This window comes from Oreochromis niloticus, linkage group LG11 (assembly GCF_001858045.2).
Source record: "Oreochromis niloticus isolate F11D_XX linkage group LG11, O_niloticus_UMD_NMBU, whole genome shotgun sequence".
NCBI classification, from domain to species: domain Eukaryota; kingdom Metazoa; phylum Chordata; class Actinopteri; order Cichliformes; family Cichlidae; genus Oreochromis; species Oreochromis niloticus.
Window position 1 is genome coordinate 15,029,001 of NC_031976.2, and position 17,399 is coordinate 15,046,399.

General features: G+C 42.0%; 1 protein-coding gene across 3 annotated transcripts in view; it reads right to left on the bottom strand.

The window, feature by feature from the left end:
- Nucleotides 1-17,399, bottom strand: part of LOC102079407 (furin-like protease kpc-1) — a 209,374-nt gene that overhangs the window by 185,590 nt on the left and 6,385 nt on the right. For all 3 annotated transcript variants that reach the window (XM_005472550.4, XM_019364583.2, XM_005472551.4), the window contains exon 3: nt 2,290-2,382. In XM_005472550.4, the coding sequence (XP_005472607.1) occupies nt 2,290-2,382 (93 nt within the window). The remainder of the gene's footprint in view (nt 1-2,289; nt 2,383-17,399) is intronic.

Consider the following 17,399-nt stretch of genomic DNA (forward strand, 5'->3'; position numbering starts at 1 on the left):
TCCTCTGAGACGCCACTGTGGACCTCCATTCAATGTGACTGTGTGTGTGTGTGTGTCAATGCAGCAAACAATAGATTGAGGCTTCTATGAGCTGCAGCAGCTGCGGCAGATCGCGCTAATTTATTAAAGATGTTTCTTATTCTTCTGTCAAGAAGATTTAAATAGTTCCCTTTCATTTATTTTCTTTATGAAGAACTGCTCGATAGTTTGCAACAGTTATGATATACAGACAGGTGTATATGATATTTTATGTTGCGTCTTATTTTGTTTGCCGTGGTTTTACAGCATTATTAATCAATACGCCAAGTTACACTGCACAGCTGTTATTACAATATAGTTACAACTATTGCTAAAGGGTAAAACAGCCCTCGGTTTAATTCCACCTCGTGACAGGAGTAGATCTATCTCGTGAAAACACAGCCTCGTTATGCTTTTGCTACACAACGATGCACCAGTGATTTCACCTTTCGTTTCAAAATGCAGGTGCTCTGCAGAGTAACACAAACACCTCAGTGAGTAGCACTCTACCACATCACTGCAAATGGGATCTCAGCGACGGCAGGGCTTTTTTACCTAACTGTAAATACTATTCTAACCGTGAAGGGCAGATTAAGCCGCACGAAGCTAATTTTAACTCCGTCGCAACCTTGCAGTCTACTAAACTTTATATGATGCAGAAACTGGTGGGTTCTGGTAGCAAACCCACCTGCTATGCAATGCAAAGGAAAAAAAACAGCAGACGTGTTTGTAAAGATGGAAGCCTGGTCAGAGGTGGGCGGACGGACTATCGCTAAGGCTCTGGCAGAAGGCCAGTTGCTTCAGCTAACACACTCTAATTGTGTTTGACAACACATAACCCAACATAAACATGTCTTCCATAAACCCACAACAATATTAACTGTATCCAGCTAAAAAAAAGAAAGCAAATAAAGTGCATTATATTAGTTGGGAAGCAAAGAAGTTTCAAGGGTTTTCAGAGGGTTCAAGTAAGCTGTAACAGCAGCATTTTTTTTTAACTTGCTACAAAACTAAACAATAAGATTTCTTTAAATGAAACAAAATTCCAAAATAAAATGACTTTAATGGAAAAAAAATGAAGGCAGCTGGCAGGGAGAAGCAGCGTCTAAATACGCAATTGTTCATCATCCCAAAACATTATTTGTGCAATCCATTAAATGTAAGACTCATTACGAAACGTGGGACATTTAAGGGTGGGAATTTATTTTCACCTAAAGTTACGATAGTAGAAAAGTAATTAAAGTTACAGTTTAATGAAATCATGAACCATACATGGAGTCACTGGAGATTGTGCATAAATTACTTCAATTAATCACACGCACACTGATTCAGATGATAACTCTGAATCGGAAAGTTTGGAATTCCTTTCTCTCCTTTGCTTTCAGTCTGTTTGTGTGTCTGTGTGTGTTTGGGTGGGAGGGTGGTTTGTAGTTGTGGGGTAGATGCACACACACACACACACACACACACAGACACACACACACACAGACACACACATTCTATGTGAGCATTTTTATTGTTTTGTGTATTTTGTGTGTATGTGTGGGAGAGAGAGAGATTGAAGGGGCAATGTGTTGGGGAAAGGCCAGAGGTCCGGTGCACCCTGGAGAATGGACAGGGGCGAAGCCACATCTCCGACCCTTCCTCTCCCTGCTGTCATGGGATGTCTCCCTGAATGACGGTTTCCATGACGACGGAAGCCTAGTGAGGAGGTTGAATTGTGAGCTCCGAGGGTAAAGCGGAGCAGCTTGCCGAAGGTGGCAAAGGAGGAAGGAGGAGGGGTGGAACAGGCACACGAGCAACAAGAGCAAGGTAAACAACTTTTATCCATTACTCAACACGGGCCTGCTTCAGTCTTTTTTTTCCTTTCTTTTTTGCCAATCCTTCTTGCTAATCAACACTGGAGCATGATTAAAACAGCAACGGCAGCTTAAATGAACTTCCATTTGCATACACTCGCTGGGTACAATCAGAACTGATGCCAGAGTGTAAATTCACCTCGACGTGGCCGTGCTAAATGCATCAAAGAGTCTCGTCCAAGTGGCTGGATGCTCTCAACAGCTGTAGTTGTAAATGCATTTCTCAGAGTGTTACAGGAACAGTGCAGTCAGGCAAAGAAATGAAAGATAAAGTAAACAGAGTGGCTTCTTTTTCTTTTGGGAACACACAGCTCCTTCCTCTGTCAGTGTCCTCACTTTTCAGTCCATCAAGTGTTTTTTTCTTTTAGTTCATTTATTTATTTATTTATTTGGGGGTGGGGGGGATACTTACCCTTGCTGTTGCTGCAAGTCTGTCTTCAAAGGTGGCTCTGTCAGGGCGCCCCCTGGTGTCCCTCAGTGTGTACAGACCTTTCAGGATGCCAACCTGTGAGCATGGAAAGACGATTTCACATTAAGCTTATACAAAACTTTTAAGGCACAAAGTGTTGCAGGATGCAAGTTATGGTATAACATTTGATCATGTGGCAGCATTTTATTTAAAATGCTATTGAAATGAAGCGCCCCTCTAGACTACTGTGAATGCAAAAACAAAGATGCATTTGGAAAAATCAGTCAAGCGCTTTCTTCAGCACAGAGAAACCAATGCAGGTACACAGCAAGGGTCAAAGCACATAACGCATTCAGCCTTAATCACCCATCTGACCCTTTTGCACAACATGATTTCAGCGTATCCCCTCCGGCCATCTGTCTTGTGTGGGTTTTTCTGCAAAGGGTGGCCCAAAATCAAATAGCACACAGTTTATCTAACCTTATCCTGGGCTTTTCATTTCCAAGCCTTATAAACTCAATCGTATTGACCGCCTGGGAGAGTTAGAACTAACTAAGTGAAATCTACTCGGCGGCAATTGTGTGCAAGGCGCACGTTGTGTGAGTGTGTATGTATGTGTGTGCGGGGCTTGCTGATTCTATCTTCCTTCACTTTCATTCTCTCTATTCTCTGTCCCTGAGGTGCATCAGGGCTGAGACTGCCGAGTAAATTGTCCCAAATTGAGTTCCTTCTTGCCGGCAGATACAGGCCACATCCCGACCGTTTAGAGCGAGACAGGGAGGGAGAGAGAGAGAGAGAGAGAAAACAATCACAGCGCACATCACTCGCTTGAAAAATTTCTCTCTAATTTCTCTTCTTGCCTTTCTCTCCTATGCGCCCTCCCCGTCTCTTCTTCTTTTCCCCTCCTCTGCTGATTTCCCTGCTGCCTCTCTTTCTTCTCTGACTGCATTATTCTTACGCTTCTCCCTCTTTATATCACTCCCCGTGTGTCTTCTCTTGTCTTTGTCTGCTGCGATAGGTGTACATCAGTCTTTCCTTGCTCAGCGTGGCTTTTTCCTTCCCTTTGATGATTCAGTCCTCTCCTGCTTGTTCTCCTTCCTCTATCTTTCATTACCCTTTCTCCCTCGATCCCCGTTACCCTCCTTCATCTCCCGCTCTAACAATTTTTTCCCTCCCTCTCTGTGCTCTTTTCTCGCCTCAGTTTCCGTCTCTCCTTTTGCTCTCTCATCCCTCTCGCCACGGCTGGCCCCGTACCCGGTGACATAGTACCCATCAGCGTGCACTTCCTGCGTGGAGGAGTCTGGCTCTGACAATAATCACACACTAAGTTTATAACGCAGGCAGCCCAGCTGAGCTGAGCTGAATTGAGCACACGCGACTCCCCTGACGCCAGTACAGTCCATTTAACTTGGCAGGGGGCTGAAGGCTGGCTGCGGTGGGAATGAAGCATGAGGCAGAGATGGGGATGCCAGTGTGTTTTTGGGATGAGGGAACTTTGGGGGCTGGTGGGCTGGTGATGGAACAGTAACTGGTGATAGATATGGAAATGTAATGAGGGAGGACAGCTGAAGCTGAAACAGTTGCTGGAGGGGAAGAAGAGGGTGTGAGGTTTTGGACATTTGGGTTTGGGAAGAAAGTTGGGTGTTTTTTTGTTGTTTTTTTAAAATATGTGCAAGTAACTCTCTCTGCATAGACTGATACTTCTTCCTTACTTTCCCTGCTCACTTTCAGCAAAATCCCGTCTGTCCCTTTGTGCAGCTTTACAGAGAAAAAGGAGGAACATTTTCAAGCATCACACAACACAGTCTCACAGAAGTTTGTGGAATACTCATGAAACTAAAAACTTCTTTTTTGGTTAGGCTTGAGACAGGATCATGGATTGGGTAAAATACAACTCCTACCACTTTTTTTCCTTTTTAACCTAGTTTTTTCCGGTTGCCTGGGTCACTCATTCCCACTGAGGAATCTCTGAGATGCATGTGGCGCCGACATGAAATACACTTCCTGATGAACCCTAGTTTCATTGTTGTGCTGACTGCAACTAAAATAGAATAAAATAAAAATCAAGTCCATTTACATAAACCAATAAACTGCTTTTCCATGACTACTTCATTTTTTTATCTAAATCTATAACCACGATCTCCAGCAAATAACTAACCCTGATGTTGGACCTCATTTAGTGGGGCAACAGCAGTTTGTAGTCCACAAAGTCCACAAACAGCATAAAATTCACTTTACATTTTGTGATCTTCACAAAAGAAATTAAAAAAAACAAAACATAGAGCATATATCACCTGTATATCTGGGCTTCCTTGTCATATTTCAGCATATTACACTAGACGTAAAATGCAAGGCATTAGAGCTAAATATTTCCTTGTGACACAGGTGCACCAACCCTTTAAAACAGCAGACAAAGCCTCATAAACACACAAAGACACTTGCTGCTTCAGTGAGTTACTGATGTATCACAAAATGTCAACTCTGGATATGAATCGTGTGCACACATCGCGCACGCAGACAAACTACAGCTGTACAAGAAAATTAGTGAGCAATTTCAAACCAACCAAAACAAACGCACACTTTTTGTGCCCTGCCAGAGCAAGTTCACAGCAAAACAATATGAGGCCAATCAGGGGACCGTTGGTATGGCTCTCCCTCTGCTAATGAAGGCACTTTGAAAAGGTAATCTAATTCACCAGCAGCAATTAAGGCTGGGAGCGCCTTGTCACTATCAATTATTCGCTCCTTCACTCATGTTCTCCAGTGCGGACGCTGAGCCTGCCTGACACACTGCACTGTCGGACAAATCAACCCCATCAGCCAGCAGTCACTGAGAACACTAATCATGAGAGCGTTCAAAGGCACACAAACACACACCCAGACACACAAAGAGATATGTGATACTGTAGGCGGTGCACAGTGAACTAAGTGAGCTTGGCATGATTTTGGATGTCCTTGCTGACTGGACACTGGACCCAACAGACTGATCCCTGAACATTAACTTTTATCAAACAGCAATAAATTGTTTGGCTGTATGTGTGTGTCGTCATCTAGTGATCTTTGGATCCTCTATGATCCTTTCGTTCTTTTGGGGACTTCTTTGTGAGTTAGCTGTTTCCTTTGCTGCACTGCCGCACCAGATCTTAGGGTTCCCCCCACCTATCGAATCCACTTTAACCCCTCACTGTTTGCAAACTTGCTGGTTCCCATATACATAAAGGTTGAAACCCCCTCCACTACCACACACCCTATAGTGAGTTTAAAGTACTACATCACCAGCATATATGAAATCATCTTCATTGCTATGCTTTTATTATTCTGGTGTGCACAGCTGGCTGGCTGCTCCTCTATAAGCAGCTGTTCTTCGCAGCTAGGAGTGAAAGCAGAAGTAAGACTTTACATTGGTAACTTCTTTTAGTCCCTGAGATACGCCTGCTTATTTTAAGTCTTTCAAATGGGACTTTCACAGAGTCCAGCTGTACAGCAATCACTTCCTTTTTCACCGCACATAGAGAATGAAAACCCTTCCAGTGTGCTTTCTTTTTTTTCAGTCTCTCAAAATAAGACAGAGAGAAGACAACCGCAGGATCGAACAGTTCTTTCAGCTGCAGCACAAAACACCAACTTTAGCTTCGGTTGCAAGCACGCTTTGAGACTATAGGGAAACGGGTACCAACTAAAAGGTAAGTTGTGAGAAAATGTTGCTTTAGTGCAGTTTTAAGATTCCTGTTTTCACACTGGGATGTCTTTTTTCATAGATGGCACACGACAAAGCCTTGTTTTGTTTGACTTTGGTGTTGTCCGTGGTCTTGACCTCACCTCCGGAAACCCTCGACTCGATACAACAACTCCAGGACAGCGGGTTTGGTCAACCGCCTCCTCGCCATGGCCTTAAGCTGCTGGTGTGGTACGTTCAGAACTGCTTGGACAACAACATGAGGGCTCTGTGTGATCCCTACCGGGGAGAATATGGGTTTCACTTCTTTCAGAACAAAGGGCCAGTTCTTCCTGTGATAAAAGACAGACAGCAGTGGAGCTATTATACCATTGGAAACCTCCACTATCCTGGCGCAGAGAAGCTGCCGTATGAAGTCAGACGATACTACAACCGCAGCAATCCTAAAAGTAACATGGACAGAGTTTTGGTGAAATATAACAAGAACAACAAACTAATCGACAAGCTTTATGCATCTGCGCATTATGAGCCAAAAGAGACGTACAGGATTGGGCCCAATCTTCTTGCATCTCTTCGAAAGAAAATCGCCTTCGTTAGCACAGAAGTGTAGGAGACCGCTGATCCTAAATCAGTACAGTATGTCACAGCTTTTTGTGAATCTAAAAAATACAGGTGAAGTCACAATCTTTGCTTTTATGCTAATTTCTTTGAAATAAAGTAGCCACAAGTTTTCATTTTGAGGCTTCAGTGTAAACTATGAGCTTTTGTGTAACCTGCATCATATGCCATCACATAAAAGAAAATGTAATCAATAAAATGTGTTAAAATGTGGCTCCCAAAGTGGTTTTCCAACTTTTTTACATGGCATGCCCTACATCAGACAACTAAAAACATTCATTCAACTTAGTGTCCATCCACATTTTTTCTTTTTGTAGTGTTATTAGCAGTTCTAAGGGTGTGGAATCACTGTCAAAGCCTCAACTGGGCAAATGCCACTGGTATGGGTAAAAAACAACTGATTCAACGAGTTTATCCTCACTAATTCGATGGTATTTTGTTTCTCTTTTTTTGTACTGTCAGTTTAGATAATAAAATACTAAAGTCTCAGTCAGATTCTAACATTTTTTGAAAGAAACTAAAATCTAGCTGTGTAGAAAAAAGATTCAAACGTTTCACATTTTGACAATCATGCTGTAGGAGGCCTATCAACTGGAGCTTGTTTCAGAAAAAATAAGACATGCCTTCAAGAACGTGTTAACTAGTTACAAATATAAATGTATTTGGTATCTTTTTAGTGGGAGGTAGTTAAGAGTGCCTGCTGACATAAATGTGTTAAACTGCTGATGAAAATTGGGGGTTGAAAATTCCTTTATTATATGATTAGAAAGACAGCGATCCATGACCAGACAAACCAGGTTTTTCTAAAGCATTATGCTAAGATTGAATCTCTGACACTTGGATGCACAGCACCCTGACCTATCACCCTCTTCCCAGACTGAGAGCAGCTTTAACTAGTCCTTCAGACTGTAGACAGAGGTATAAGTTGACAGACAGCACTATTCAACAGGCTCTTCTCAGGGTCTCTATTGCTTAACTGAATCTCCCCAATGCATGACCTTATTCCAAAGGACTGATAGAGAGGGTATATGCATGACAGTGTTGCTGCTGTATAAAGCCTGTAAAGAAAAACTTAACTATGTTGCCACTGCAAATAAAAATCCTGGTAGAGACAGATGTTCATGATAAATGACTATTAATTTAATGCTATCTCAAAAGTCCATTTTATCCAAGACTGTCCTGTGAAAATGTCTTTTTAAATTCATATTTACATATCGACCATTGCAAACTGATTAAACTTTGAATCTCATTTGTAATTTGTACATATGTAGGGTCTTTACTTTACAATATAAAGCACCTTCAGGCGTCTGTTGTGATTTGGCGCTATACAAATAAAACTGAATTGAACTGCGTTAAAGAAAAGCATGCTGTTGCACCTCTTGCAAAAAAGAATAAGAAACCACAGCCCTGATGAATGGGGAGAAGTAAATGAATATTTTCCCACATGAGGTAAAACGTGCTGAAAACCACAGATGACATAATATATAAAAACCAAGCAGACCACACCTATGATTTTTAAAGAACCGCAAACCAATTCATATCAAGCGCTTTTGAATTTTTATTTAAAGTCATGTGTCAGATGAACCGTAGCATTATCTGACACACCTCCTCCTGTTGACCTAAAGGCTCTGGATCTTTGGCTCTCTATTCGCTGTGTACCTTTTGTACCAGAAAATCATAGAAGGTGTACATGCAATGCACTCATTGTATATATTTAATACAAGTTGTATAATTATGACAATACTGAAAACTGTAGATATCACGTTGGCCTACTTTATGACCCTGCAAAAAGTTCTCCACCACTAAAGTGTCAGAGTACATAATCCTGTCAGTCAGTCTTCAACATTTGGAGCCTGATCATCATCATAATCCGATTTGCCATCACTGGAATTGATCGTCACATTTTTGTGATGTCACAGCATAGCAACTCAGGGAAAAAATGCACATGGGAAAAGTTTTCAGTCAGGGATTTGTGACAAAGCCAAACCCTGCTGTTCAGTTTGTGGTTAACACTCTGTTTGCCATTAAAAACCATGATTTTGTCCTAAACTCAATCATAACTGCAACTGAAAGCTGACAATGACAAGAGCACGCACAAGTCCAATAATAATAATAACTGTTTTCACATGGGACACAAAGCCTTGTTTGTGAAAGTCCTGTGCTTGATCCTTTCATCCAGCACAGCCTCATCATTATGCAGACTTTGTCTCACTACATTGCTTCAGCACAGAGCAAGCTGAGCTTTAGTATTCTTTCCCAAGGTGCAAAGCTGTGACATCACGAGATTAATCAGTTACAGTGGTGGTCCTGGAGCAATATTAATACGATCTTGTGTGAACAGCATTAACTTGGCGATATCAGTGATTACTGGAAAAAACAAAAAGATCTGTCATACTGCCAAAAACATTAACATAAAGTATTGGCATTGTTTAGAGTTCCCAAGGGAATCTGACCTGCATGGTCAAAATGTAAACACCATAAAGAACGCATAGCTGCACGGCAAATTGCTAACAAGTACTAAAAAAATACTCAATAAACTCAAAATTGTATGTCTTGTATATCAAACAATTGTGATAAAGAGCAAAAATCTACAACTTTTCCTTGGATCAGGCTGCTGCGCCTGAGAAGAACAAGTGATGGGAAGCTCTAAGGATTACATTTTGGACACAATATATTTTGAACCAACAACAAAACTCTTTTGCAGTTATGCAAGTTGGGAGTCAAACAAGAAGAAGAATAGATTATTCAATTAACTAAATGAATCATAATTGTCCCGGCTTTTTGTTTTGCTTTATTTTTGCTCATGAAAAACTGCAGTTCAGTTGGATATATAAACCTCCTGCACTTATTACTTCTGTCACTTGACCATATTCTTTTATATATATATATATATTTTAAATATATATTCTGATCCAAAAGGCCCCCAAATGATAATCTTTAGATTATAAAGTATTATTAATCAAGACAGAGAAAAATGTAAAGTCTGTATAAAACACTGACACTTGAAGTGCTCTCTAATCACACCCACTGAATAACTCTGTCACGCAGCTGCTGGATTCTCTTTCAGCTTTAATTAAACTCTCACTTTTGCACTGAAAACCAGTGAAAAGATTTCAACAGTTCAAAGTACTGATTTAAACAAAAGCAACTTTATAACATCACGAAAATGGACTCAGTATCAAACGAGCCTGTTGCTTTAAAAAAAGCACTACTTTTGTGGTACAAGCACAGTTGCTTATTATGTGAGGCGGAGGGGTTTTTTGTTATAGCCTTTCATTGTATTACTGAGTTACCGTAGTGCTACTGTCTCATATATCTCTTCATATCCGAGTTTATTTGATTTTTTGATTGATTCTTCTGTGTTAGAAATGCCTGTACTCGCTCCTCAAGTGTCAACTCAGATCAGCATACTGTGCTGCATATGATTGAAAGGCTCCAGCCTTAAAATCAAAACAACATTTGAAAGCAACAAGCAGATTTAAAGCGCTGTGAAACAAAATACCAAAGCTCAAAAGCTGCAGGTACTGTAATACTTGCTCTGTCTTTTGTTCTTTGGAAGCTGTTTTTAATATTATTTTTTTAATAAAAGCCAAACTCTTTTTTTATTGTTTACTTGAGGAGTTGAAATGATCTATTAATTTATTTTCTTTAATAACCTTTATTGAAGTCAAATCGGTCCATGAAAAGCTGCGTTTTTATGACTGATGCAATTAAAGTAGACATAAGTGACAATGATGCCCATCACAAGTTAGTCACTCCCTAATGTGCTCTGGACTTCCTGCTGAATTGACCTGATGGCTAGCTAACACAAGCTAAAAGCTAAAGGTTTGCCAAGCTTAAAGCTGACCAGATTTCATAAGTAGGCTAAGCATAAAAATAACAGATATATCATATAACTGCTACATATGTTGAGCAAATAACTGTTATATTTCTAATGGACTAAAATGTAACAAGCAATTGCAATATTTTTAAGATGTAAATATTTCAGAATCAGAGCAAAAAAGCACTAACTGACTCTAAGGGTTATAGTTGTTTGTTTTTGTTTTTGTTTTTTAGCTGCTTTATGCCATAATTAGCAGAAGTGGACAAGCAGTTGGAGAACTCTTGTTTGTACCAGTCAAAAGTCCAAGATAAACTACAAGCAAACAGAGAAGAATTGCTTCAATAAAATAAATTTGGAAAAGGCAACAACAACAAAGTTATTTTAGCTGCTCACTTTAGGTGTTGCAGCAGATCATCTGCCACCATCTCACCCTATCCTTAGCACTCTCTTCTGTCACACCAGCCCTCTGCATGTCCTCCTTCACTACATCCACTACATCAGGGGTGGGCAATTCCAGGCCCCGAGGGCCGGTGTCCCTGCAGGTTTTAGATCTCACCTTGGGTCAACACACCTGAATCACATGATTAGTTCGTTACCAGCCCTCTGGAGAACATCAGGACATGTTGAGGAGATAATTTAGCCATTTAAATCAGCTGTGTTGGTTCAAGGACACATGTAAAACCTGCAGGGACACCGGCCCTCGGTGCCCACCCCTGCACTACATCTTCCCTGAGGTCTTCCTCTTTTCCTCGTGTGGCAGCTCCATCTTAAAGATTCTGTCTCCAGTATATCCACTGTCCCTCCTTTCCACATATCCAAAATCTCCACCACGCCTCTGTAACTTTGCTCGACCTGAGCAGTCTGATGTACTAACTTATAATCGAATCCATTCTGGTCTCTCCCAATGAAAATCTTAGCCTCTTCAGCTCAGCATGCTGTTTTTTGTCTTTTGTTTTCTATTTTAAAGGCTTACAGTGTGAGTTACAACTACAGACAGAGGACGAGCATGTCAGTCAGTCATCCAGGTCATGGTACTCTTAAGAGATCCAAGAAACTTCTTCAGTTCTACAACCAAAAGGTGGAGACTCCTTGGTATCATAAGATGCATGAGATGACCTCAATAGGTCACATGATTAGGTGGCACACACTCACAGAGTGGTTTCACACAAAATCTCTGGTGGTAATCTCCCACGCCATGTGGTGACACACATGATTAATAGTGGATCAACAACCACCTCCTCCCTGGGAGAACCCCAACCAGGGCTTAAATACCTGGGACTCTCCACCTTTTGGTTTTGAAACTGAAGAAGCTTCTTGGATGAGAGGTGAAATGTCTTCAAACAACTTGAAGCAATCCAGTTTCCTTCGATCAAGCTTTTAAGAAAACTCACGTATGCTCCCCTGCCCAAACAAGACAAAGAAGAGGTTAGCTACTAAACGTGGTGGTCTACACGAAAACTTCCAAATGAAACTGGTGAGACTAAACACACTCACAGAAAAACACAAAACTAGGCACACGAATGCCTGATTTATATCATGGGGTGGTCAGAAAGCAGACTCCAAATCAATGCTAATATAGAATATTGGAAAAAAAAAAAATTTTAAAAACCACTTACATTTATTTTTAAGCTGCTTTTGCAGCATTTGGGACATATGTTTAACAGCCTTTGGGCTTTGAGGCTTTGTAGCACCAGGAAGCAGCAGGGTAATAACAGCTTGTATTTTACACTTGTTAAAGCCTGAGCGTATTTTTACGCCTCAAGTTCAATTTGGGCATATTGCACAAGTAACTACAGGAACTAGGCGCTCGGCTCCGACCGCTCTGCTAATGTGGCTCAGACTCTACATTGTGTGTATGCACAGCGTGAGAAACACAGAGATTCACACTGCAGCGGCCCCTACCACATACAGAGTCAGCTATTATAATTACTGTAATTACCTCAATATTACAAGTTCACACTCATTTACAGGTCACTGTAACTAAAAATACATCATGGCTACTACGAGTCCAAGAAAGAGACAGAATACACGTCCACCCAAAAACATATCCTGTCATAACTCTGGTGTATAACAGAGTTTCTGGTTGCAGATCAGTGCAGTCAGACTCTGAGTCTTCTCGGTGCTGAAGCATCCACAGGATCTGCGTGGCTCACTGCTGCTGGCAGCCTCCAGCAGACAAACAGAGAAACAGAAATGGAGGGAGGGATGGGGGGGGGCATGAAGGATAAACAAAAACAAACACAGACATCAAGAGCCACTGAAGCAGTGTGTGAGAGCCACGTGAGGCAGTCCACCCTATGGAGAAAACAGCAGCTGGTGTGTACACTAACAGCCCTACAGGGGCTGTGGCCTCCACAGCCTCAACTATGGAAAAGCAGAAAAAGGAGAGATGGGAGGGCGATGGAAGGGGGATGCTAGGGGCTAAATGGGGTGAGCAGTTAAGCCTTGTTGGTTACAGTATTGGCAGCAAACGAAATGATAGAAACGAGTGGAGGGGGGTGGAGGGATTTTTACTGTCCATCTTAAAAAGGAAATATATTGGGACTGATGAGTTTTTAAACGATAACGCATCTAGGAGTTACCACAGGGTTTTATATAGTATAAGGTTGAAAGAAAATCCCTTTATCTCCACCTCCTAGGTGGTTACAATTATGACTGTATTTTGCTGGTTATAGGCTCCAATTTAACAGCAATTTAATAAAAAGTGACACCAAGTTCACTGCTAATGTTTCGATATGTAATGAGTGTTAAAAAGAAGGTTAAACAGTCCCAAAAAAGAGGCTTTTTTGATCATTGCAAAGATTGTAAATGTGAGGCATATATTCTGATGACCTAAAAAAAAAAAAAAGCAGAAAGTGCTTCAACAATAATGTACTTTGTGAAAATTTGAACTCATGTGCACTTGAGTCCTCTGTCCTATTGCGCAGGTCTAAACGGGGTTCTTCTGCTGTCTCAGGTTCTCATTTTTACTAAAAGGCAAAAATCGCAAAAACAGCACCGGACGATGTTCTCCACAGCAGCGGTAAGTGAAAAGCATGTCCTGAAAGTTCATCTGCAAAGCATATAAAAAAACAAGTGCTTCACAAAATCTGCTCTGCTTTCATTTATTTATTTTTTCAGCTCTTTTTATGGATAAAGACAAAACAAGTACCTCAAAGTAAAATCGAACGGTAAAGCTTCAAAACATGCAATTTTATCAACATTTTTGAATTCATATCACCTACAAGAGCATTGTGTGTGTGAGGGTGTTTGTGGGCTTCTGGCACGCCCCACTCCCCGCTCTCGTCCACCACCGTCCTTTATCTTCTTTATCTCTCTGTATTTCCCTCTCTCTCTCTCCATTTCAATATTGAAGAGAGTTTTATTAAGGGCTAGACTCGGATGTGCCGAGGCGCTCTTAGTAATTTTCCTACAAAGTGCTTTAATCCATCACACGGCCAACATGTGGCCTTTGCAGCCATACATCATCTAAGCCCACAGAGAGAGAGCGACAGAGAGAGAGAGAGAGAGAGAGAGAGAGAGAGAGAGCAAGCGAGGAGCTGGTAACATAATTTCAGCCCCCTCCTTCTTCAACTTCTTCTTCTTCTGCTTCTTCTTCTTCTTCTCTGCGCTCGTCTCCCTCCAGAGTTTCCCAGCTGGGATGGAAAGCACATCTTCTCCACATATTCCTCAAACAAGTCCTCTCTCCATTTACAAATCAGAGTGAGGTATGTGTAAAGATGGAGCAAGGGGAGGGGCTGGGTGGTAAGCAAGGGGAGAGAGAGAGAGATAGAGAGAGAGGATGAGAGAGAGAGAGAGAAAATGAAAGAGATGGAGATAGGCAAGAGTGAATGAGTGAGTGAACGAGTGTGTGAGGCTGAGAGAGAGAAAGAGAGAGATAAGGAAAATGGAGAAAAGCTTACTGGAATGAATGAAATTGGGGGACAAAAGCGGGTGATAGGCAGTCAGTGTGTGTGTGTGTGTGTGCTCTGTATGAACAAGGTGTGCGCTCTGTACTTGGATGAGGAAATAGAAATAGGCGGAGAAGGAGTGGAGATGAGTGGTGGGGTGGGGGGCTGCGTTTCCCAGCATGCAGCTGGTGCTGAGTTGCCCTCTGTGTTGCCCCCGGCCAACACCTGCTTCCATTTCGCTTCCTCCGCCCTCCTCGCGCTGAGGAGCAGCGATGAACTCCGGGCCCCCTGACTAATGGAATGGGCCCTTGCTCACAACCATTAGAGGATTGGTGTCCCTTTCGGTGCCCCTGAGTGCCCTACGGTACAGAAAAGGGAGTGGAAGGGGCGAGGGAGAAGATGGTGGCAGGTCGGCCTTTTTTTTTTGCCTTTTGGCCCAACGCACACACACACACACACACCTGGTCATAATATAACAGCCTAGAGTAATCCAGCCAGAGTAAGGCTTGACATAGCTTAGCATCTGACTGAGGCTATTTCTGAGAGGATATTAGAAAATTCTGAATTGGGTGCAGCACTGTGAGGAGAGGGAGCTCTCTGAATGTGTACGACAGCGGCCCCGGCTGATCGCGAAGCGTTTGTGTGATTTCATTTAGCCGGTAAATCCAGTGCTCTACCTCAATTACATCTGCTTTACTCAGATGGAAAACACACCTCGTGTGTACAGAGGCAGGGGAGGGAGGGGGGGAGAGAGAGGAAAGAGGAGGGGAGGGTGGAAGCAGGGAGCGGATTGGGGGATTGAATCTCTCGATGAGCTGATAGCACGTCCGAAGACAGCGAGCCAAGCTGTGCAGCGGTAATGTTATGCTAATGATATGGTAATGATATGGTAATCTGCCGGCAGTATTCCACCTCACTGGAGAGAAGGGGGATCTGGGAGGTCTTTTACCATTGGTTGGAGACCGGGGACTTCCTGAAGTCAGAGTTCAAGACAAAACCCCTTCTCACACACACACACAGACACACCACACTAACATGGATATACAGGCACTTAATTGTCGAAGCAGTGATCTCAGCTAAAATAAAAGCAATGCAAAACATAGAGCTAATCTGGCTTTAATCGGATTTGCAAACTCTTAAGTAAGCAAGAAATAATACCTGTAAACAATGCAGTATCATGAAAACTGGGTTGGCTGCATTGTGAGTAAGCCTGCGAGCTTTATCAGCGTGTAATATCGAGTCGCTGCGACGCTGTTTTGTGTCGACATAAAGCGAAACAGAAAATCATCTATTTTAGATCGTGATCAGGGTCTCTTTTTTTCTGTGCCTGTGTGTGTGTGTGTGTGTGTGTGTGTGTGTGTGTGTGTGTGTGTGTGTGTGTGTGTGTGTGTGTGTGTGTGTGTAACTCTGCACCTGTGATGGCTGCCATTACCTGTCTACACAGAGCAGCTCTTTCTCTCTGCTTTGTAATGAGTGTGTTACACCACCACCGCCTTGGTTGGAGCGAAGAGACTCACCATTGTGTGACAGGAGTCTCTGAATGCGCGTCGTTTATTATATTTTGCTACATTTCACTGCATCTCATCTAATTGGGAATGAGCTGATTTGCCATTTAATTTCAAGCATTGTTGACAAACTATAGCCCATCTTTAAAGCCTCCCAAATGAGCAAATGCGTAAGGCATTATATAAATGTGAACGGATCGACTCTATCACTTAGACACGCTTAAGAATCGCAAAAAGTGACAGGAAATGCTTAGGTATGTCTGCTAAAAAGAAGAAAAAGAGAGGGACACCTGCAAAAAGCAACTGCAAAGGATGATGGTAAATCTGTCCGTGTGGCATAAAGACATCATCTCGGGTATTTTGCTTTTGTTTTTCTTTGTATTTTACAGTTGCAAAATGGATATGTCAAGTCTGCACAATGGAGACATGCGATGACATTTTCCTGGATGCTGTACACTAAATCAAAGGGACCAACAATATGTTGAGTGCCAGCATGGAGACATTTGATTCCCATTCCACTCATGCAGCATTACTGCTGGAATGCCAGCAGACATCACAATCCTCCCAAGCTGGCACTGGGCTTGTCAGACTTTTTATTCCACTTCACTGTTTCAAAAAAAATAAAATAATATGTGTATATATATATATATATATATCTCACAGGAAAATGTGAAGCTCGTGCTTCTTCTTGATACACTTTATTTGCAGCACAGAACCTGCAAATCACTGGTGACACAATTAAAATAGGTTTGACTTAACAAAGGCGATTTAGTGTCAGTGACATTTAGCATCAGCCTCTGGCGACAGACAGGTAAAAGAAGCCAGTCAGCAGATTGGACCTGAGGGGATGGTGAAAGTGGGGGTTGTAGAAGGCTCTTGTCTGGGTTTTGGTGTTGCTGGGATGGACGACTTATTAACACAGAAACACACAATTAGTGTAAATCCTTGACAACAGACTGCTACTGTAGGCTTACACCAGAGCATCAAAGCTCCAGCACCCCTTAATTTGAATGACCAGACTATGGATGCTGAACTCAACAACACATACAGCAAATATGTTTTGTTTTTTTTCCTCACTGCACTGTGTATATGCACAAATACAATAAGTTTATGTAAATAGATTAAAAAAAACATATTTTCTCTTGTTTTTGTGATTATAAGAGATCGCTGCATCATTAGTGTCTAAAAGAGGAGAAAACAATGTAGGAAAAAACAAGAGGGTGTTTGTGGGTATACATGAGGGACAATGAGAGAGGGAGAGAGAGAGACAGGCAGAGAGAAAGACAGAGACGGGGGTGGACTGTCCAATACACTCCTGATAAAGGTCAAAGAGATGTTTTATTCATGATCCAGGCGGCAGCAGCAGAGGCAGCAGGGCCAAGGTTGAAATGAGCTCGCGTCCATGTTCCCTGGAGCCAGTGCTGCAAACAGCCTCACACCAGGCCAGCGGACACTCCAACTGACTGCTATTAATAATGCCAAAATGCACACACACACACAACCTACCCTTATCACTTATCAATAACTTCAAATCACAAAAAATAAGAAAAATGGATCACTCTATTTACCAGCTGCAACTAAAACCTTTTATGGGGAGTCTT